General features: G+C 46.0%; 1 protein-coding gene across 1 annotated transcript in view; it reads right to left on the bottom strand.

Moving 5' to 3' along the window:
- The window catches only part of LOC119372514 (CAD protein), a 158,414-nt gene that overhangs the window by 120,139 nt on the left and 13,953 nt on the right, over positions 1 to 24,322 (bottom strand). Inside the window, exons 9-13 of the mRNA XM_037642991.2 lie at positions 22,640 to 22,741; positions 12,397 to 12,547; positions 8,770 to 9,135; positions 7,003 to 7,224; positions 2,689 to 2,877 (exon numbers count right to left, since the gene is read on the bottom strand). Coding sequence (XP_037498919.1) covers positions 2,689 to 2,877; positions 7,003 to 7,224; positions 8,770 to 9,135; positions 12,397 to 12,547; positions 22,640 to 22,741 — 1,030 coding nt within the window. The remainder of the gene's footprint in view (positions 1 to 2,688; positions 2,878 to 7,002; positions 7,225 to 8,769; positions 9,136 to 12,396; positions 12,548 to 22,639; positions 22,742 to 24,322) is intronic.

The following is a 24,322-nucleotide window of genomic DNA, read 5'->3' as shown; positions in this document are numbered from 1 at the left end:
ATCAAAAGAATGGAGAAATTTGCCATCTGTGGAACTTCCGCGCGGGCTCAAGCGACAACCCACACGTTTTCTGCCTGGAGCAATATGGCGGTCGTCGGCTTCAGCGGCGGCGCGCCGCCTCCACTCCAGAAGCTTTTTTTCAACCTCCTTGGTCCAGACACAGTCAACGTCCGATTGGAAGTGGTCCCTAGATTTTCTATATGCTTCACCTCATAACACCCTGGTATTGCAGCAAAGCTGCCTTTCAAGCTCCGTTACGGTCGCAAATGTATTAACTCAAGAAAATGCTGATTCCAACATGCAGATGAAAGATGTGGCAGAGGTGGGAGCTCAATTAATGCTGCTTTGCACCTGAAATTTGGGGCAGGAAGTCCGAAAAATTGGAAGCCAAAGCTTTTTAGCATCCAAAATTTCAGATGTTCTTAAATATTTATTAGGGGTGTGCGAATATTCGAAATTTCGAATATTTTTCGAATAGTGTTTGCTATTCGATTCGATTCGCACTGAAATTTTTACTATTCGAACTATTCGAACTTCCCAAAGACAAATGCAGTCAACGTCCGGTTGAAAGTGACCCCTTCAGATTTTCAATATGCTTCACATCATTACACTCTCGTATTGCGGCAAAGCTGTCTTTTAAGCTCCGTTACGGTCGAGCTTAGCCAAGAGACAAAGTCCGGTTGGAAATGGTCCCTAGATTTTCAATATGCTTCACCTCATCACACCCCCGTATTGCGGCAAAGCTGCCTTTCGAGCTCCGTTACGGTCGAACTTAGGCAAGAGACAGTCAACGTCTGATTGGAAGTGGTTTCTAGATTTTCAATATGCTTCACCTCCTCACACCCCCGTATTGCGGCAAAGCTGCCTTTCAAGGTCCGTTACGGTCGAACTTAGCCAAGAGACAGTCAACGTCCGTTTGAAAGTGGTCCCTAGATTTTCAATATGCTTCACCTCATCACGCCCCCGTATAGCGGCAAAGCTGCCTTTCAAGCTCCGCTACGGTCGCAAATGTATTAACTCAAGAAAACGCTGGTTCCAACATGGAGATGAAAGATGTGGCAGAGTTGGGGGCTCAATTAATGCTGTTTCGACCTGAAATTTGGGCAGGAAGTCCGAAAAATCGGACGCCGAAGCTTTTTAGCATTCAAAATTTCAGATATTCTTATATATCGACGTCTACTAGGCAGATTAGGAACTCCAAACTTGAAGGGAGCACATCCTTGTCCGCCATATCAGTTGGGCCTCCACAGAAGTTGAAAGAGGAGGAGAGGCTGAGGAAATGGCATCTCTGCCTATCACGTGTAAAGTGTTGTCGGCAACACTTTGGTTGCACCAAATCATGTACATAAATACAATTTGGCCTCTACATTGCCTCACTCTTGATAAGAAAGACAACTATGAAATATGACCCCACCAGTGCTTCATCGACCTAGCGAAAAGAAACACTTTCATGTTGCGATCTCACAAGAACATACTTAGGGATTCTCTGCAACTTTTTCTGTAATTTCACTTCGAATTATTCGAAAAATGTTTGAGAAATATTCGAAAATTATTCGAAATTATTCGATTCGATTCGCACTCAATCTTTATTATTCGAATTCGCTTCGCACCCAAAATTTTGCTATTCGCACAGCTCTAATATTTATGTCTATGAGGCAGATTTGGAACTCCGGACTTGAAGGGAGCACATCCTTGTCCGCCACATCATTGGGCTTCCACAGAAGTTCCACAGAAAGAGGAGGAGAGGCTGAGGAAATGGCATCTTTGCCTAGCACGTGTAAAGTGTTGTCAGCAACTCTTTGGTTGCACCAAATCATGTACATAAATACAATTCGGCCTCTACATTGCCTCATTCTTGATAAGACAACTATGAAACACCACCCTGCCAGCGCTTCATCAACCTAGCGAAAGGAAACACTTTCACGTTGCTATCTCATAAGAATATGCTTAGGAATCCTCTCTAACATTTTTTTCTGCAATTTCGCTTCGAAGTATTAGAAAAATATTCTAGAAATATTGGATAAATATTCGAAATATATTCAATTCGATTCACTCTCACACTTCAATATTCGAATTCGCTTCGCACCCAAAATTTTGCTATTCGCACAGCTCTAATATTTACTCATCCCCCCATGGCATTATTAGTGGTGAATCGGTACTAGGGGGTCGATAACTACACGTTGATCCAAAAAACGCAGCATGTGTAAAGTTGATGTCACTGCACCTTTAAATATCCAATATTGTCTTTTACTAGTGACAAGAGCACTCAACCAGGCAAACAAATGTTTCTGAACTCACAGAACTTGCAACTTCATTGCTGTGTACGTGTCAACAACTGGGTTTGCAAGCATGAGCCTTTAATGCATGAAGCTACCGCAGGTCCGCAAATTACACAAACTGAGGTGCGCATTTGACAATGAGTCACTGCTGTTGTGTGGGTCTGTGTCCGGTAAAAAGGCTCCTGATGTGTGAATGCGGGTTGCAATGGCTTTGTCAAAACAAGATATTTTCTCTAAACCAATAACTTGTGCATTAAATAGGGTAAAAAGTGATCTAGTCGCACTTATATAGACAGCCTGTGGAACCTGGGTATTGCCGAAAATAGCTCTAGAACCCTTGCAGTAGAGCATGCATCTCCAAAATGAAGAAGCATAAAGACACGAAGCCTTGCACAGGCATGCATAGTACCTCAAACGAGTGGGGGCTGAGGGCATACTGGACGTTGCACTCGCCCACGATACCCAGGCGTCGAACGACACGGATGGCAGTGGTTCGTAGCCTGTTGTACTCCTCGTTTGTCAGCGTCTGGCTGGGTGCCACCACGATGGACTCGCCTGTGTGAATGCCCAGAGGGTCCAGGTTCTCCATGTTGCACACCTGCAGAGTGACAAGTGGTCACTTCGGAGGACACTCTGTCTCATCTTCCTTCTATCCTTCTCGATAAGTGAAGCACAATAGACAGGACAGAAATGTGAGACACACGAGAAAACCTTGTCTGCCTTGTTCCGTCTATTGCTCTTCACTTTACCAGATGCATCACCAACTCGCCCAAACTCCTACTCTTCTAAAGTTCTATCGTAAGAACATAAGTGAGGAACAACTAAGTGAAAGGTTTGTACATTATCACAAAGCAGAGTGGGTCAGGGAACAAGTGGGTGTTAAGGACATCTAAGTTGAAATCAAGAAGAACAAATGGGCATCGGCAGGGCATGTAGCGCGAAGGAAAGTTAACCGCTAGTCATTGAAGGAGTACTGGCACGAAATTTAAATATTTTCGGCTTCTTGCTCTAAATAAAAACACGGGTGTCAAGAACCCTAAAAACACAGTCGTAGAGCTTGGGAATGCACTGAACATATTTTTAATACCCCCACCATAAAAAAGCACTTTCGGTTCTGGTATCCAGGAGGTGGCTTCGCAGTGATGTGTCAACACAAGTATGACGTCACGGGAAGACTGCAACTCGCGAAATACTAGAGCCAGCTCTCATTTGGTGTCGGTTGCATGTGGTTCACGTAAATAACTAGTGAATTGTCATCCAGTGACTCTGAAAGCGATTTCTGCAATTTAGGCTGCATGCAGGATGCAGACTTCGCAAACCCGGCGAACTGTGTTGACTCGCTGTGATAATGTCCATTGCGATGGGGCTGGTTTGCAGATGATGGGTGACGAAAACTTTAAAATCAAAGCAAAATATTTTATACGTGTTGTCCGGCTCCAGTGCATGGAGAGCGTTCATAGTACATATCATGGAAACGCAAAATTTTCCTTTTGGGGTGCCTCAAAATCGTGTCATTACTCCTTTAAGAGTAACATGACTGGATTCCAAGAGAAGTCACACCCGCGAACGCGATGCAGAAAGTTAGGTGGGCAGACATAAATTAAGGGGGGAGGTGGCATTGAAAAAAAACTTTTTGTTTGTTGACCTAGAGCAATGAAATTTGCCATGCATACTAATAAGTGTCTTGTATAGGGAAGTATGCAGTTTCATCATGATACCTTGAGTAGTTCTCAAGTTACATCATGCTACATGGTCCAATTATATGGTCTGCTTGTGGAAAGCCTAGCGCTGTAACAAAACATGCCAGGAAGCTGCAAATGGTGTTGATCTTTACTCAAAAGAAGACTACAGGGTATGACACTCTCAGAATTGTTTAGTAAATTCTCTTTTTTTTTTTTTAGAGATCATCATGGCTGCTGACACACATTGTCAGAAACAGTGTCATGGACAAATCATCATCTAGAAAAATAACTGGGCCATAAGCAAGAAATTGAAGAATGTCATACCCACAAGCAGTGTTCAGGGATTCAGGAAAAAAAAAACAGAATCAAAATCGGTCCAGTCATTCCCGTGCTACTCTTTCCACGAGCAATGCACAATGTCCAAAACACACTTGTGAGAAAAAGCCTATCAAAGTTTTCGAAGTTGTTTACATTTGTTAGAAGGCACCAGCACTGTAGTCCTTGGTGTTCTTGTGTAGAGGCAACCTTTTGCGTCTCTGCCCTTTCACTTCATGCATGTGCGATGACTTCCTTGCTCGCTGAGCGTCTTTTTAGCAGCCCTGTGGAGGGTAAGGGCCCCAGGTTGCACACCCATTGCAGCACAAATCTTGGTGTAAGCTTGAAAGTTGCCTGCATTGTACCTCGCAACTGCCTCATGGACTGCTACTTCCACAGTGAAGTGAGAGGCATGCTGCTGCTTAGAAATTAGTGACCAAATCACCGAGTGAAGGCTTTCAGCGGCATTTTGTGTCTTGTTGCCACTGCAACGAGCCTGCAGTTGAGGGTCAGACAGGCGTTGGTACACTGGCCGCAACGCTTCAACAACTTTGTTGGGCAGGTTATACGTGTGTGGAAGTTGTGGCTTCCCCTCTGCCTCTGCTGCACGGTGCCTGCACCAGCTGCGGGCACCGGAAGGACAGAGCTCTTGATGAGGTTCTGCATCTGTCGATGAAACATTATGAAAGGTGGCCATCACTGCTTTCTTCATATCTTCGACGTCCGTGTTGCTTCGCAGTGCTAGGCCATAATAGCTGGTGAGCCTTTTGATCAAGTCCTGCGTCAGGCCAATGTTGTCACGGATAGCCATGCCATAACAACTAGTCAGTCTTTTAATCAGGTCTTCAGTCAGGCTGCCCCATCCTCCTAGTCTATCCTTCTTGCTTCTTGACACATGTGTTGGAGAGCTGTACGCATCCTCTCTTTGACATGATTTATACAGTCTTCTTTAGCCAGTGGAATAAATCTGTATGTTCTTTCTTCAGAGTGAGGGAAGTATCACTGTCTTCATCACAAACAATGCATGCGTACCGGAGGTCATTCTTTCCAGTGACCTTCTGAATAAAATTAAGCTGGGGGACGTGGCATTTTCCTTCGTAGGTTTTGATGAAAATTGGCACAGTTATTGCAAACATTTCTGGGATCAAATATCTGAGCAGTTTATTCAATAACGCGAGTTGGTCAGATATAAATTCAACTCCCTGCTTCACACACGCCACGCTCATTTGCAAACCCCGCCTGTGATGCGTTTCATCATCCACTCGGTCGCGGAAACGGTAATTTGCGAGGTATTCGTTATTTTCGAAGATTCATCAGAGCTAGCGGCGATACCAAGCACGAATCCAAACGTGCCTAAATTGCGTCACCAGCGCTTTCTTTCAAGCCGATGTACTCGGCCGCGGGGTCCGGGAAGTCGGCGCACGATATGCTGGCTGGCGGCATTCGGTGACAATACACAATGCTCCTAGCCGTGGCGACGAAACATCGGCGCACATAACGTGCTTGGTCTCGCATTTTGCGGCGCCGACGCGCGAAATTGCTAGCCGCTGTTCCGAGCGGTCAATGCGCGACGAGCTTGGCCGGGAGGTCCGCTGCCGATTCGTAAAATGTCCATCCGCACTTTCGAGGAGCCAGCGGACGATGCGATTTGCTGCTTGTGACGAAGCACAGTGCGGCTTGTCCGCTAGCGCGATGTCCTTGCCCGCAAAGTTCGGATTCGTCTCGTAAACCAGCGCCGTGAGCGGAGTTAGGCCTAGCCACGACTCCGAGCAGTAAGCTCGGTCGCGGTGTGCGTGGCCGCGGTGCCCGATGTTTCAAAGCAAGTCATGTTCGATCGCGAGTACAAAGAGTAGTAGCGCGAAGTTATTCGTCTCGGAGTACGAAGTGCTGACAAGCTGAACTTCTACCCGAGACGCGCATCTGCGATGTTCGCGACGAGCGCGGCACGCTTGCTATCGTCTATCGTACACTGATGACTGCGCTTCCGCTTGCAGCTGTCAAACTACAGGGTAATCATATTCTAAATTATCGTCGACCCGTGCACACAGGACGAGTGAACGCGTCACTAAGTAGCGCGATTTTCGGCAGTCGTAACATCAGGTAACATCGCGACGCGTAAGCAGCAGACGGCTGTCCTCTCGGAGCGAGCATCGGACCAATGACGAGGCGTGCTGGAGCAACATGGCGGACGCGGCCAATCGGAGGCCTCGAAACGACCTTCAGAGATTTGCTTTTTGTGCGCTTGTTTTCAAAGGGAGGAGCCAGCTGAGGCGGGGAATTTGAAAACGAAGAAATGCTCTTTACGGCGAGCTCAAAATGGCGGCGCCCGGTTGTGCCGTTGCGGAGCAAGACTTTTTTGAAAAGCACCGTTTTTTTGCGATCTCCACAATAATTTTTGCCAACTCAGCACGTGCAACAAATTTTTTAAAGCACTTCTAGGTGGTTTTCAGTGAAGATATTTTGGAATCAGATAGAAAAAGGGCTATAGAAACTGAAAATGTGATTTTCAAAAAATCGATTTTTTTTGCCATTTTGCGCGATACGATAGCCGCGTCCCCCCTTAAGAAGTTTTTTTGTGGGGATAACGTGGACACAGCGAGTATAGGACCAGGCTGATTGTATGAAACATGGGAGTGACCTTTGCCCTGCAGTGAGCGTAGTCAGGCTGCTGCTGCTGATGATGATAGGTGGAGGACAACAGAGTGCAGGGCACAAAAAAGGCTCACCGTGATGCAGTTGTCGTAGGCGTCTCGCACCACCTCGTACTCGACCTCCTTCCATCCCTTGAGGCTCCTGTCCAGCAGCACCTGGCTGGAGCGGACAAGGGCCTGTGCCACCAGGGCGCGCAGTTCGTCCTGGTTGTGCGCAAAGCCCGAGCCCAGGCCTCCGAGGCAGAAGGCACCGCGCACCAGGATTGGGAAGCCCAGCTTCTCGGCCGCTGTCAGGGCCTGCAGTCATGCAGCACAACGTGGGAACACAATCAAGAGTGCTATTGTGGACACTGTAAAGACTGGAAAGACCAAGTCCGCGGGAGCCTAGAAAATGTACCGATAAGCATGACTGCACCCTGAAAAATTAATTACAACATGTTTTAAAAGCTAGTTTCGGTTCCTACTGTACCCCAATGTCACGACACAGTCAGAGCTTCTCGTCACGTGCTCGCACAAGGTATAGTGACGTTTCCATGGCCACTTCACTGCGTCATTCTGTTGGTGATGCACAAGCAGCCATTTAGAATGTTTCAGTGATGCGCAAGTGGCTATTTTGAATGTTTTGGTACCTGACGTCATCACAACGAGTCATACTGGTGCATGAAGTCACCAGAATTGACCCTGTAGCCTGACGTCATGAGAGTGTAAATGTCAGTAGGTGCAGTATGCGAAAATTTACTTTAATATCAAAATAAAATATCTTATCAGCATTTACAGAGTTTCCCACTTGCTCAGAGTAGCCTCTGCAGAAAGGAGATTTGTATGACTGCGTAAACACAGCTTCGAAAATTGGTGTCAGTACCCCTTTAATGGACACTAAAGTGAAACAAATAATTTAGATGATCAATTGTACTCTGAGAACTCAAATGTCGTTAATTTCACCACCACAGGTTTAATAATAGAGGAGAAAATTGAGGTCAAAGTTTCGTTTTTAAAATTTTGTGTCGATGTCACCGCGCGTGACGCCACGAATTTCAAAGGGCATTTTTCGCGACATTGGCTCAATGAAATTTCCTGAAACTTGATAAGTTAAATCTCTAGACCCCTCAAAGGACAATGTACTTCATCTTTACTGATTAGGAACTACGTATGACCTAGTAGGCTCCATCAAAATCTATGACGTCACGGCTTTTGATGCGCGAATTTCAAGGCGGTGTCACCACCCGCATTTTTTTTTTCGTGTTTTCTCGCCATCTTCTTGCGGCAAGCATGATGATCTTGAAATTGTGAAAGAATTACTTACTAAGATGAGAAAAATTGTCTTTAGTGTCGGAAACAATCTGCTCTGGACACATTTTGTCCCTGTAGAAAGGAATAAGACTGAATTGGGGGGCCCATATTTTTTTAACACAACTTAATGAAAGCAACAGATAACGAAGCCAAGGAAAGTATAAGGGACACTATTTCTATACTCAATTGAAGTATAGTAATTGTGACACGAAGGAAAATTGAAGCAAATTGGACAACCCAACAGCTACCCTCAAGTGGGGACTGAAGCCACAACCTTCAAAAGTTGTGGGTTCAGTCCACACCGGCATCAAGTTGTTTTTTTCGTCCACTTTAATTAACCTCGGATGTCAGAGGTCACGCTTCCATCATGTCTTACAAGCTCGTCCAAGCTTCCGTGCTTCTAAACAATGTGCTACCGCTTGCTTTTACCTAGCAGCCCAAATGAAGAGGGTGCAATGTGCCCATTAAAGCACCCGCAGAGCAGTGAAAAAAAAAAAACATCAGTGAATTCCTCGGCATAACCAAACAAACAAAAGTTTGTCAACAAGTTACCTCCTCCACGGTGTAGACAGCACAGTTGGGCACAACTTTCTCGCCAATTTCCTCGACCAGTTCGGCAAAGAGCTTGCGGTCTTCCGAATTGATGATGGACTCGATGGGCGTGCCCAGCACGGCCACCCCGTAGCGGTCCAGCGTGCCATTCTTCTGCAGTTCCAAGCCGCAGTTAAGTGCAGTCTGGCCGCCAAACGTGAGCAGAACGCCGTCCGGTCGTTCGGACTTGATCACCTCGCCCACGTAGTACGGTGTGATAGGCAAGAAGTACACCTTGTCTGCAAGCCCCGGCGAGGTCTGCACTGTTGCTATGTTTGGGTTGATTACGATTGTCTGGATCTTTTCTTCCTTCAACGCCTTGATGGCCTGGAAAAGAAATAACGTGCAAACATGCCAGTGTAACTTTCATCACTTTCTCCCAATCTCTGCAGCCATTTAACCCTTTCAGGCGCAAATCAATTTTGTTCAATGTAAGCAACTGGTTTTCACTAGGCTTGTGCGAATAGTAAATTTTAGGTTCAAAGTGAATTTGACGCGAATAGTGATTAATCGAATAATTTCGAATCGCATTCGAATAGTAGTAGTATATACAGTGGAACCTCGATTTTACGTCCCCCGGTTTTCCGACGACCTGCATTTTACGACAAATCAGTTTGGTCCCGGCAAAACCACCATAGGAATAATATATTTAAAACCTTGGTTATACGACACAATTTTACGCCAATCCCGCATCTTACGACGAATTTTCGATTCAGTCCGATAGAAAACACCACCTTTACTCGAATCGGACGTCAACAAAAATATTCCCGAGTGCAAAATAAGAACTTAAGTTCCCCTAGGTTGTCGATTAGAAAAGTAGAGAGTGAGACAGTATGCCTTCTTAGAATGGAAAATTTATTCTCCAGGCAGTTCATGCGCTTCTGTGATCCAGTTTCCCTGACTTTTAAGATCGCTTCAGGATACGCCTCGATCGCGTGCGTATCCAGAGTCGTTACCTAGACAAGCTCTATCTAGTACACGGAGAAGCTCCAACTGGCTGTAAAGCACATCTTTGAGATCCGGGTATTTTCACGTTTTCGGTCCGTGGAAACTTTTCCTGGTCGACATCCAGCTGATCTCCTGCCTTTGTTTGCAGCACTTGCAGTCACAGGCCTTGAGCACGGAAAAGGACGTGACGCAGCTATTTTCACAGTGCAAAATAACTTTCGCTTGACATGGACGTTCATAATAACAGCGGGACATCACATAAGGGACTTCACAAGGGAACAAATATGATGCGCACAGCTCAGTCGCGCATGAAAGTATCCTATGCAAACTCGTGCTCCGTCAGCATTATGTGATGGCGATGACACTGTGTCTGACTCTTCTGACGGGAGGCTGTTGCCGACGCGGTTTCGGTTTCGTTTTCATGTGCAGGCACTTCTCAGGCTCGATTTATCGGGAGAATGATGCGTGTTCGATTCGATATTTTAAAGTTAAGAATAACGACTCGCTCACACCTCATTTAACAAAGTAATGCTGCCATTAGCTGCCATTTTCAAAAATAATTTAATCTACCATCCTTGGAGAACCTCAGGGTCGTGTCGTGGGCTATTGAGACGGTCTGTTCCCCCTTTTTGGGCAAAGCTGTCTGCCACTGCCAATATTTTTAGTTTTTCGATTATACGACGGTTTTGCGTGGTCCCCTCAAAGTCGTAAAATCGGGGTTCCACTGTATCACAGATTATTAAAAAAATGACCATATTTGTCATGACCCAACTAACCTGCACAGTATTTTTAAAATTGAAACAAGGCATGTGCAAATGTCATTCTCTTTGGTTTAAAGGGCTGTGGAAGCAACTTTGAATAGTTGCAGGATTTAAACTTCGGTAGAATGAAAGTGATAACATGTAAAATACGCTAAGTTTTAAATATACAATGCTCAAAGCATATAAACTGGTATAACAAGCTTTTAAACTTAAAAAAATGATGAATCGATGTGAGGGTAATATATTTATTTAACCTTGAAGTGGGGCTTTGCGGCAGTGTGGATTTCCCCTAGATAGGTGTATTCATGGTACAGCACCTCTCCACTGCAGTGAAACCACTTTTACAAGGGGTTACATGCAGTTTATATATGTCTGTTCGTTCCTTTCGAATAGTTCGAAATTTGGAAAAACTTATCTTCGTGTCGAAGCAAATTCGAATACTGCAATATTCGCACATGCCTACATTTAACCCTTCAAGCCCAAACTAATTGTGTTCAATGTAATAATAATTGTTGGGGTTTAACGTCCAAAAAACCACGACACGATTATGAGAGACGCCGTAGTAGAGGGCTCCGGAAATTTCGACCATCTGGGGCTCTTAACGTGCACCTAAATCTAAGCACACAAGCCTCTAGCACTTTTGCCTCTATTGAAAATGTGGCTGCCGCGGCCGGGATTCTATCCCGCGACCTTCAGGTCAGCAGTCGAGCACCATAACCACTAGACCACCATGGCGGGGTTGTGTTCAATGCAAGTAACTGGTTTTCAAGACTTGAGATGCACATGATCATGGTAGTCCAAAAGAAATGAAAAAAAAAAAATCTACGCTCACGCTTTTCAATAAAAATTAGTGATTGAATTATTATTTAATAACATTTTAATATTTTTGTAATTTATTACATAAAAATTCTTTCAATGGTACAGAACAGTACCCAATAGCCAAATTTTCTATACAGAACTAAAATAAATACCCTACCTCTGCAGGGTGAAAGAAGAAGCTGCCTCAGCGAATTTCCAGAAGTGCAACGTAAAGGAAATTTCAACAGCGCGGGAGTAAACACGAATGAGCGAAAAGATAGCTGACACAGTCAAGCGCTGACTTTCAACTGACTGATTTTATTTCGTCATCACAAGTTGTTTAATTTTTCACTACATATATGTGCCTTTTCTGAATAAAAAGATCAGTTGAAAGCCAGTGCTTGTCCGTGCCAGCTCTCTTTTCGTGCATTCGTGTTTATTCCTGCGCTGTTGAAATTTCCTTTACGATGAACTACCAACTCGCCCAAACTCTCACGTTAATCAGAAGTGCAAGTGCTTCTGTGATTTTTTCATTCACAACTGACCTCACTTGAGTCTACCAGGTTAGCAGCATAGGTAGAGCAGATGCTAAATATGAGTTGTAGCGGAAGAACAACCTTTTTCTTTCTACTGGGGTGGTTGCGGACTGACTTACAAAATTGATGATTCCAATTGGAATCATGGCCTTGAAAGGGTTAAAAGCATTGTCACCCATCGTACACAGATAGCATTGGCTTCATGCAAAATTTTACAGGTAATATTCAAGTGGGTGGGTCAGAGAGAACACTTGTATGTCACAAGGCCAGCAAGTGCACTACCATAGGTAACTCATAGCTATTAATGTACAGCCCTCTGTGCTGGATCCTGAAATCTGTCTAGTCTGCTCACTCATGTCGTTTTGGTTCCCTGCACGGCAAGAAATGCTACAGCAGAAGCCAACATACCTATGCAGCTGCACCATTTGATGTTGGTATGTTTGCACCAACTATTAATCAACGATGCTTCACAATACCATCAGTGCTTTTGTTGCCTAAACATTTTCAATGCCGCACAACTAGCACACTAAAAGTGGAGCTCCTACCTGAGAGCCTGAGTAGTCGAACTCTCCAGCCTGGCCAATAGACAGTCCTCCAGAGCCGAGGATGAGAACCTTGTGGGGTCGCTTGGAGGCAAGGATGGGGGGCGGTGCAAGCGCCGCAAACTTGGCCGAGATGCGATCCTCAATGGGGGTGCTGGTGAGAGTCGAGAAATGCTACACGTCACACTACAGTCACGTTTGGGTTCATTCTAAGCAAATGTGCACTACTAAGCAAACAATCACGGACTTTTTTTACGAGTGACTGACAGTGGTGCAACCTGACCCTTTCGAGAAAACCCGAAGAAAAGAAACTCTGTGGAGGCAGACAGCTTCAGGAATCAGCACTAGACTCTTTGAGCAGAGCTTCACCTGCCGGCTGTCGGTCACTGGAAATTGCTGTTAATGGAACAGCAAGAACTAAATCACCTAGCAGTATTTGTAGTGCTTATAAGTATCTACTGTAGCTGTAATTATGCCTGTTCACATCCCAGTTTGTATTGCCAGGAGTTTACCAGGAACTCTAAATTGGAAGAGAGGGAGGGGTTTACAAATCCTGTACATAGAGAGCCGTACATCTCTCCCCCCTGTGCTTTCTGGGAAAATAAAGTGTGATGGGTGAAAACCCTGAGAGGGGGGGGGGGCTAGTTTTGAAGAACTTGTTCCTAGGCAAGTTGGTGCCTAAGTTTGCTAAACATGTTATTTCTGGCGCAATGCTAGAAACATGGGGAAAGCACAGGGAAAAGAGAGAGGAGTGCCAAACTACCAACTGCTTATTGCCAGCAAAGGCTGGAAATCAAGTAAACTTCCAAAAATGCGCAGTGGAGTGAAAGAGTGATGTAAAACTTTTAAGGGACAGTTTACGTGATGGCTAGGCTTGTGCGAATATTCGAGCACTTCGAATGTTCGAACGAATATTACAGTATTACAATTCGTTTCGACACAAATTGAAATTATTCGAAATGAACGAATAGACATGTAGGGTGATTCCACGTAAGATCGAACAAACGATGGCTGTTCGACCTCTCAAATTTATTTCAAAATTTTATATATTATTGCCTGATGAGTGGAAAGAAGTGATCCGCAATTTGTTTTGCCGCCAAAAAATTTTTCGAAGCACAGGAAATGAATAATGACGAAGAGGTGGAGTAGAGCGCTCATCCGCTCTGCTGTTTTGGCCAACTTTCGTTATGCATTGCACAAAATATATTAAAGTTAGGTGGCTGAAAGCTTTTTAACGAAATATATGCATGTTTTTGCTTCTGCTCAGGTATTTTTAATTTTGATGTGTAGTGTAGATGTTTTTATAAAAAACCTCAAAATTGGCCCAGGAGACGTTATTTTCTTTACTTTGAAGGTCTTTATCTCGAAAAATCCTTGTAGCAGAGCGACAAAAATTGCGCATTACGTTCTTCGCATGCTTATCTATCACACTTACGAATCTTATATTTATATAACTTTTCAGTAAAGAGATATGATCGGGCTAAGTTAAAGAAAACACCGGACAATGAAAACTTCTGACGACAATTAAAAAAAAATCCCATTTTTCATATTTCTTAAACTTTGTCCACTTATTGTCCTCCACATCAGCTTTCATAATCATTGAAAACATGTTGCATAATGTCGTTGCACCAATAGTTACGACCCCTCCAATGAGACCCTTGGGCAAGGATTGGCAATTCCGACTCTTGCCCAGCAAGTGTATAAAATGTAGGCAGGATTGAATTGCTTTTTTATTAAAGGGCCAGCAGGTACCGAAAAAGGTGTCGCCGGCACTGAAGACGTTAATTTTGAAATTATTTGGTCACTGCAGCGGCCACGAGCGCGGGGCTATCGAGCAGGCGCGCGCGCACCCGAGATGCTCGTTGTAAGAGACGGCGCAGTGAGAGCTCGTTTTCGCGTCCTCAGACCGATTGAGTTCGTAACAGCAACGCCTCTCCGGTGACTTGAACGCACGTGCACTGGAGCTTCGCTATTCTATCCGCCCTCTGTTCGCATCGCAGCTAGGCGCTGATACAAGGCAGAGATGGAAGCAAGATGAGAACTCTATAAGGGAGCTATGAGCGCTCGCTTCACGCACGCTGCTGCCAAAGAAACTGCGCTGCCCCAGTTGCGATCAGTGGAAAGCATTAACGTGGCGCTCCAGTGGCAAAGCAAAATATGGAATGTCAAAGGAAAGAAAAGCAAAACTATTGGTAACCGGATGCGCTTGCCTATCTTAGATGTCGGCAGCAGACGGCCTGAACTAGCCGCGCGTTCAGAGCGCTGTTCACACTTCATTCGGCGCGGATAATTCTTGTGTTTTGCTCTTACTCTACTCCTCCTGTGCGTCTCATGGCGAGAAAGTATAGCTCGGAATTAGTGTATTCTGGAGAATACCTTTCGAAGCACAAGAAGCTTAAAGGAGTACTGACACGAATTTTTAAAAATTTTGGATTGTTGCTCTAAATAAAAATACTGGTGTCGAGAAACCTAAAACGACTATTGTGGTGCCTGGGAATGCATCGTATATATTTTAATTAGCGCCACCTTAAAAAGACACTTTCAGTTTAGATATCGAGGGTGTGGCTTCTCAGTGTCGTTTCATAGCAGTGTGACGTCACGGAGATACAGAAACTCGCGACGTACTAGCAGCAAAATTCGTCATCTGCTCGTGGTGCACATAAACAACGATGAGTGAATTGTCGTCCTGTGACACTGGCAGTGATTTCTGCTATTTAGGCTGCATGCAGGACGCAAAACTCGCTACTCGGGGGAACTGTCTTGACTCTTCGGGATAATGTCCTTGCAGTGGAGCTGGCTTGCAGATGCTCAGCGACGAAAACTTCAAAGTCAAATTAAAATATTTTATACGTGTTCTCCGACTACAGTGTGTGGACAGCGTTGACACTGCACACCAACAAAGCAAAAAATGTCCCTTTTGCGATGTCTCAAAATCGTGTCAGTACTCCTTTAATTATTGCAAAGAAGCCAAAATTTCGTAGAGTTACCGACCTAGACGTATACGCTTTGAAGAGACGTTTAACGCCCGAAAGATCAGTGACTGCCAGTGAGATGGACTACTTGTGCTACGCGTGCTTTTGCTACTGCTGCAATGAAAGATCTTCACGGAACGCACAGTTTAACGATGACATTCTTATGCCCCCTGAAAAAGAAATCGACGTCATTAACCAGATCACTGCGACTACCGGTGTACGTGCGTTCAAGTCACCCGCGAGGTGTTGCTGTTTCGAACTCAATCGGTCTGAGGACGCGAAAACGAGCTCTCACTGCGCCGTCTCTTACAACGCGCGCCTGCTCGGGAGCCCCGCGCTCGTGGCTGCTGCAGTGACCAAATACAGTCGACGACCGATAATTCGGACTCCACGGGGAACGTAAATAAGTCCGAATTATCGAATGTCCGAAAAAACGAATGCGTCAGAAAAAAAATACTTTTATTGACACTTCAGGGTCCCGGTGGCCGAAAAAAGTTGTCATTGCGTTGCTGCCCGCACTTCCGCTTACGTGCAACCAAGTCCGCCTGTATCTCCGCCAGTGTGATGTGATCGCTGTACGATGGTGAGCTGGTTTCGTTCGTGAAGGCAACGCGTCTGTGCAGCGCACTTAGCGGTCGCACAAAGAGGCAGCATGAATGGCGGCGCGGCGCGTTTGGGTTCTCGCCTATTAAATGCATGCACTACGCATGCAACTGCACCAGGCCACATGCACTATTGAGCAGTTGACTGAAGATGCTTATCGTAAGGCTTGTCAGCGATTGAGCCGTACTGGTGCGTTTGCCACCTGCCGCCATCACGCCTCCGTGCATTTCCACTGCTTATCCGTAAGATATCGCCGTACGGCGCCGTGATAGCGGCCCATTTGAATTTCCGGTCCGCTTCACCCCATAATACGTCGGCATCGCGACAAAGCTGACTTTCGGACTCTGCCACTGTCGCAAACAGGTCGACTCGCGAAAGCGCTGGTTCGAACCTACGAGATGATAGACGCGGCAGAGGTGGGGGCTTCAATTATTGCCTTTCGAACCTGCAATTTGGGCAGAAAGTCCGAAAAATCGGACGCCGAAGAGCTTTAGCGTCCGAAATTTCCGACGTTCTCGACCATTGACGTCTATGGGGCTGGTGACGGTGCCGCGAAAGCGTCCGAATTTTCGAGCATGTCCGGAAAATCGGCAGTTGACTTATCTGCCGCGTTTCGTTGTCGTCGGCGCAGCCTTCCGCGCTGGCTGTGAGGGCACCGTTGGCGCCATTTAACTCAGATCTTTTGAGACAGCAGAGCGTAAAAATAAAGCAAGTCTCAAGATAAAAATGAACGCGCGCGCAGAACGCTTTACCGCAGACGCATTCGACAGAACGGCGGCGGATAGCAGCGCAGCGCGGGGATACAGGAACCGGAATGTAGGATGTTCGCGATGTCGATAGGATTTCCCACAGTTGACCAGTGCCTCCAAGATCGGCATTTCAAATCACAAATCTGAGGCATAAAGTAGCGATCGAAATAGAGCCTCAAGATCACCATTTTGCTTTCGTTTTGATCTCTGAGGCCATACTTTGTATGGTACGGGTGCCGGAGGAGATAATGGCTGGCGATTCGGCGTGCGCGAGTCTCGGACAGGGTCCGGATTATCGAATGTAGATCTCGCAGCTGTCCGAAATATCGGTCGTCTTTACACATTACTTCTATGGGATCAACGGCGGTGCCGCGCGACTGTCCGAATTACCGAGCATGTCCGAATTATCGGTGTCCGATTTATCGGTCGGCGACTGTAATTTGAAAATTAACGTCTTCAGTGCCGGCGACACCTTTTTCGGTACCTGCTGGCCCTTTAATAAAAAATCAATTCAATCCTGCCTGCATTTTATACACTTGCTGGGCAAGAAGTCGGAATTGCCAATCCTGCCCAAGGGTCTCATTGGAGGGGTCGTAACTATTAGTGCAACGACATTATGCAACATGTTTTCAATGATTATGAAAGCTGATGTGGAGGAGAATAAGTGGACAAAGTTTAAGAAATATGAAAAATGGGGTTTTTTTAATTGTCGTCAGAAGTTTTCATTGTCCGGTGTTTTCTTTAACTTAGCCCGATAATATCTCTTTACTGAAAAGTTATATAAATACGAGATTCGGAAGTGTGGTAGATAAGCATGCGAACAACGTAATGCGCAATTTTTGTCGCTCTGCTATAAGGATTTTTTGAGATAAGGACCTTCAAAGTAAAGAAAATAACGTCTCCTGGGCCAATTTTGAGGTTTTTTATAAAAACGTCTACACTACACATCAAAATTAAAAATACCTGAGCAGAAGCAAAAACATGCATATACAGTCGAACCCACTTATAACGATCCCACATATAACGATCTATCGGTTATAACGACCATATTTGGGTGCACTTACGATTTTCCTATGCTAACCATTGAAGCTGCGTCCACATATAGCGAACATATTTCAAAGCCTCCTACTTTTACAACGAACACTTCAGACACGGTCACGGTAAAAATAAGGCGCATACGAAGCGAAAAAAAGTTAAAACATTCCTTCTAAACCGTGACAGGAGCGCGCGCTCGCGTGTGCCCCGCTCCGGTTTACTCGCGACTAAGATATCCCAGATCGGCGAGCACCGCACGCAGATTTCGGACGCTGCGAGCGAGGTCGCTCGCTTTCCAGGCGTTTCTTATCAGTGGCAGAATGGCAGTGAGGAAAAAAAAATAGTAGGCAGCATAAAGCCTTGCGGTCAGCTTTCGCGCGGTAACCTTTCCTGAAGCCGTTCTCTGCAGCTACGACCGCCTACGGTGAACCAAACAATGCCTTGGAACGCAAGAAGGCATAAATGCAAGAAGTGATAACCGCGATAACTTTCCATCGCAAAAAGGTTCACTGCGTCCCTAAACTCGTCGACGCCACAATGTGCCGCAAAAGGTCGTCCGTCTTTTCGGTAACGGCAGAGACCGGTCGATCGGTGATTACGACTTCCGCGCGATTGTGGCGATGCCTTCGCGGATAAGCATCAGAAAAGAGCGAAGGCGAGGTGGCAGCCGTCGATGAACGTGCCATTATGGCTTACAGCCGACAACCTTACCACAGTCATCTGTAGGTATCTGCTCGGCTGCGCGTGTGGCGTACGCCGTACACTATATACGTTGCCGTACACTGCGGAGTGACGGCGGTACGAGCGCGCGCCATGCTGCCGTTCGCAAGTCCGCCGCCGCCGCGTCGTGCGAGACCGCTTTAAGGTGCGCTTTGTAGGAACGAAAGTAGCTCGCTGTTGTTGAGCGGTGCGGGCACCGAGAAACGTCGATGCGTGTTTGACTAGGTGACAACTCAAGTGCGCCGCGCATCGTCGTGCACGGCCGCGAGAGCATCGCGGAGACGTCGAGTGCGCGTTGCTTGCAAAATGCTCGTTTTCCCCGCGTTGAACGAACAGACTAGTCGCCACACCTCTGCACGGTCCGGAGTGAAGCAAGCACGAAGAACGTACAAACGTGCGCATACGGCATACAGCAAGCGGCCCGGCAGTGACTCCGCAAGCCGAGTAGGCGATGCGCTGCACGCAACTAGCCACGGATGATCGGCTCCACGACGCGGTACCGCGCTTCGGTGAAATGATGTCAGCTCATTGCAAAGGCGGTTAATTCACTCGTGAGCACGCAGCGGGCGTCGCTTCACGACGCGAAAAGGCTTAGCTTGTCACCGAAGGGGTTGTTAGCACTTTAATAAAAGTGCTCAAAGGGAAAAAAAAAAACGGCTTGGCCGCAAAAACGCACGTTTTTAAGGGCGAGTCCATATACAACGAACTACTGATATAACGACCACTTTTCGCGACACTTCCGAGTTCGTTATAAACTGGTTCAACTGTATTTAGTTAAAAAACTCTCAGCCACCTAACTTTAATATATTTTGTGCAATGCTTAACGAAAGTTGGCCAAAACAGCAGAGCGGATGAGCGCTCTACTCCACCTCTTCGTCATTATTCATTTCCTGTGCTTCGAAAAAAATTTTTGGCGGCAAAACAAATTGCGGATCTCTTCTTTCCACTCATCAGGCAATCATATATAAAATTTTGAAATAAATTTGAGAGGTCGACCAGCCATCGATTGTTCGATCTTACATGGAATCACCCTGTAACCACATGTAACCCCCCTGTAAAGGTGGTTTCACTGCAGTGGAGGGGTGCTATACCGTGAATACACCTACCCAGGGTAAATCCACACTACCGTGAAGCCCCACTTTAAAGGGACCGACAACTGCCCAGAACATGAAATGAGATGACCCCATTGATGGAAAGATTGTCTGTCGCATTGACTCAAACCAACCCTGTTTTTTTCGTGAGAGATGGATTTATATTTTTATTTCGTAATTGAAAGTCGCGAAAAATGACCAGTGGCGCCTCTGGTGGCAAAAACATGAACAATCCAATGAACCCGGCCACGTGACCGTTGATTATTGTACGCGGTCGACGATTTTTTTGTTAGTTTTGAAATATTGTTTGTTTCTTTATATTAAAAGGTATTACTCCATAATAATGTACATATAAGCCTGCATTAGTAGTATGCATTAAAGTGGCACTGCCTTCGCGTGACGCAATGATCCCATGCTCGTGTGCATCTTGAGCAACTTTTTAGCGTGCTCATGCAACCGTGCACGCGGTTTCCAGGTCGCTAAGATTTTGGAACAACATAGTTTTGCTACCTATACTTCGTCTCAGAAATGACGCGCGCTGCTACTCGGCGTGGCCGCGCATATGCGTAGTGACATTTTGGATGACTTGAGTTGGCTCGTGCATCGAGAGAGTAACGACGCCGGGACAAGCCACCCATGACACAGGCGCAGGCAACCTTGGACGCATGCGCACAAAACGCAGTACAGATACAGGGAAAGTGTATAATGCTACATCACCTCATTGTAACAGCTTGTTATTTTGAAAAATAGTTGAAAAGCTATAAATACAGGTGGTTAAGCATAGTTACAGGAACTCCTGTGAAAGCTGAACAACGATAGCTTTGCCAAATCGCGAGAAGGGCTGGCGGCATCGGTATCAATTCTCAGCGTTGCTGAAGGAAAGATGCATCAGTGTTCAGAGCCTTTCAGATCGAAAAATACTGCTTCTAAGATAACTATACTATACATACTAACTATAAATAGTTATAGATATAACTATGGGATTAACTACTGCAGCTACAAACACTGCGAAAGGTGAGCTTTATGTCACGCCGTAAAAGGTGGGTCGAGAAAAATCAGTTGTCGGTCCCTTTAAGGTTAAACAAAAACAAACATAGTACCCTCGCATCAATTAATTTTTCAAGTTTAAAAGCTCATTATACCGCCTTATATGCTCTAGGTATAGTCAATTTCAAACTTAATGTATTCTACAGGTTATCACTTGTGTTCTACCGAAAGTCAAATCCTGCTACTATTCAAAGTTGCTTTCACTTCCCTATGAACAACAGCAAAAAAAAGACATTTGCACATGCCTTGTCCGAAATTAAAAAAATATTGTGCAGGTTAGCTAGATCATGAAAAATATGCTTTTTTTTAATAATACGTGATACATACTATATTCGAATTCAATTCGAAATTATTCGACCAAATCAATATTCACTTCAAATTTGCTTCGAACCTAAAATTTACTATTGGCACAAGCCTAGAATTGACATGTTTGATGTCACGCTTTCAAGCCACTGCGCGTGCTTGGAAATTAACTTGATTTCCAGCTTTTGCTGTCAATAAACGGTTGGTAGTTTGGCACTCCTGTGTCTCTTTTATCTGTCCTTTCCTCATGTTTCTAGCATTGCGCCAGAAACAACATGTTTAGCATAGTAAACTATCGTATATTGCAAAGCCTGTCCACCGACCTGCCTGCCCGCAAAGTAACAAACACAAGGCAATATCAGCTCTCTTTTGTTATACTTTGTTATACAGTCAAACTGCCAATTTTTCGGACGCCCGATTTTCCGGACATGCTCGAAAATTCGGACGCTTTCGCGGCACCGTCACCAGCCCCATAGACGTCAATGTATAAGAACGTCCGAAATTTCGGACGCTGAAAGTCTTCGGTGTCCGATTTTTCTGACTTTCTGCCCAAATTTCAGGTCCGAAAGGCATTAATTGAAGCCCCCACCTCTGACGCATCTATCATCTCGTAGGTTCAAATCAGCGATTTCGCGAGTCGATCTGTATGCGAGTGTAGCAGAGTCCGAAAGTCAGCTTTGCCGCAATGCCGAAGTGTTATGGGGTGAAGCAGACCAGAATTCAAAGGGGCCGCTATCACGGTGCCGTGCGGCGATGTCTTTACGGATGAGCAGCGGAAATGCACGGAGGCGTGATGGCGGCAGGTGGCAAACGCGCCAGTACAGCTTAATCGCTGACACCCCTTACGATAAGCATCTTCAGTTAACTGCTCGGTAGTGCATGTGGCCTAGCGCAGCTGCATGCGTAATGCACGCATTTAATAGGCGAGAACCTAAACGCGCCGCGCCGCTATTGACACTACTTCTTTGTGCGAGAGCGCCAACTGCGCCGCACAGACGCATCGCCTTCACGAACGAAACCCGCTCGCCATTGCCGCGCCCGTGTGCGGTCAGGAACGGGAGCGGGCATCACGAACCCTTTCATGACAAATGCGTGCGTACGGTACAGCAACAGTACAGTGACTGCGTCAGCTTAGTAGGCAATGTACTGCACACAACTAGAAACTATCTGCTTAACACGGCAGCAAATGCTGCATATCGGCGGAGATTCGGCGACGTGTATGCGCATCGTTTACGTGCGCACAAGCATCGCGAAAAGCCGGACGAGTCGTCCGCTCTTCCGCCACAGTCTTTGTGTTCCGTGTCATCGTTTCCAAACGCTCCATGCAAGAGAGCCGTAATCTATTCCGCGCTTTGCTAGTATCAGCAGCGCTCATCACGAGACGCAAATGCAAGCGACAGTTGGCACGTAATTAAGCATTGTTCGTGGCAGGTACCGAATGTATTTTCGAGAGCCTGGGCGCGTACCAAAATGCCTGATAAGTGTACTGGGAGGCATTGAAGCTATTTCGGAGGTGGCTGTGACGATTTGATCGCTTGAGCAGAATAAAAAAGCATGAATTCGCTTTTTCGGACGATTTTGCGGTTCCTAGGGAGTCCGAAAAATCGGACGTTGACTATACCTTGTTATACTTTGTTATAGTGAGGCTCGAGCATAGTACTGTGTAGGTGCAAATGGTTGTGACAAAGGCTTTCTTGCCCACTGCAAGGACACAAACTGGACTCACTAAGCTTTGCTGGCGACGGAGTCCTTCACGGATTCGATGAAGACGTCGAACAGAAACTCCAGGTCAGCTGGACCAGCCATGTGCTCAGGATGAAACTGCACACTGAAAGGAAGGTTGTCATGAAAATGGCAAACTGTTGCCAGTGCAAGCTTTATATAGAACAAACTGTTTTAGTGAAACATTTAATCGCATAACCCTGGGAATGAGGTGCAGTTATCTCTATAAAAGTCAGTGCACCACCTGCAATTTCATTATCTTCCCCCCTTTACATTGTATAAAGTCTTTCAAGCTAGCCTGATGCTTACTTAAACGTACTGCAGTAAGGATCGTATACATTGCAAGTATCACAAAGACTTACGCAAGGTGTAGCAGCTCCTGAACAAGCTGGAGGAACTCCCAAGAGATGGCAAGAGTGATTTTAACCAACTGTCAACATAAGAAATCACTCGAGCCTTCCTTGATGTCTTTATTCAACATGTAAAGGCACTGTTTAACCCCTTGAGGGTTTTCGCCGTACATGTACAGCAGAAGCTTCCTGGTACCAAAGGGTTTTCGTCGTACATGTACGGCATAGCGTTTATTTTTAAAACACGCGCCTTTTTCGATCGTTTCTCTTGCTTGGCCTGTGCTGCCACACTTCGGGAATACGTGGAATTTTTTTCATGCGCCGATGTCTCTCCATTGTATTTTTTTTTCGCTTCCCAAAACGGCGCGCCGGCTATCGCTCGCCCATCCGAGCGAATTCGCGGTGCAGCTGGTTTAAAGTGCGCGCCTTTTTCGATCATTTCTCTTCCTTTGCATGTGCTGCCACACTTCGGGAGTAAGTGGAATTTTTTTCATGCGCCGATGTCTCTCCCTTCTTGCTTTTTTTAAGCTTCGCAAAACGGCGCGCCGGCTATCGCTTGCGCAACCGAGAGCGCCCGCGGCGCGGTTGGTTGGTTTTAAACGCGCGCCTTCTTTGATCATTTCTCTTGCTTGAAATGTGCTGCCACGCTTCGGGAATACGTAGAAATTTTTTAATGCGACGATGTCTCTCCGTCTTTTTTTTTTCTTTCCAAAGAGGCGCGGCGGCTTTCAGTTGCCCATCAGAACGCGCGCACGCGGTCTGGCTGGTTTCGGTTTCGTACATCGGGTGGTTTTCGCTTCTTGCGCCCGCAAAGCTGATGGCTGTTTGGTTTCTAATCTATCAGAGGGTGACCACTTGTTACTCTCTCGTTTGTTGCACCCCGGGGCGCGATTACATCTGTTTCCGTGCGGCGCCAAATTACACAAACTACGCCGCCGTGATTGCGTTTCCTGTTTTGGCGTCTCGGAAAAACTAACTACGTCTTGTTGGCGATAAGACGAAGGATTACTGTAGCTTTTTCACTCGTTTTGCTTTCCGGACGGGCGCACAACCATAGAGTTTTCTTCCATGCGCTCACTGACGCAGTTCGCTTACGCTGTGGAATAGCGCGCCGGTTGCTCTGCTGCCGGTGACTCGAGCAGCGATTCTTCTGATGCGGATATTCCCCAAGTGCCGAATCATGAATCTGATTCATTGGATTTCAGTTTGTTAGACGAGGATTTTTTGACGAGTTCAGACTCCGATGACGATCAAAGAGCGACATCTGAAAATCGTGCGCAGCGAGCCATGCTTCAAAGACTATCACACGCTGAAAAGTTTTTAGTGTTAGAGCACGA

Source organism: Rhipicephalus sanguineus, chromosome 10 (assembly GCF_013339695.2).
Source record: "Rhipicephalus sanguineus isolate Rsan-2018 chromosome 10, BIME_Rsan_1.4, whole genome shotgun sequence".
Lineage (NCBI taxonomy): Eukaryota > Metazoa > Arthropoda > Arachnida > Ixodida > Ixodidae > Rhipicephalus > Rhipicephalus sanguineus.
Note: the sequence above shows the minus strand (reverse complement) of the source record. Positions and strands in the feature narration are given on the sequence as shown.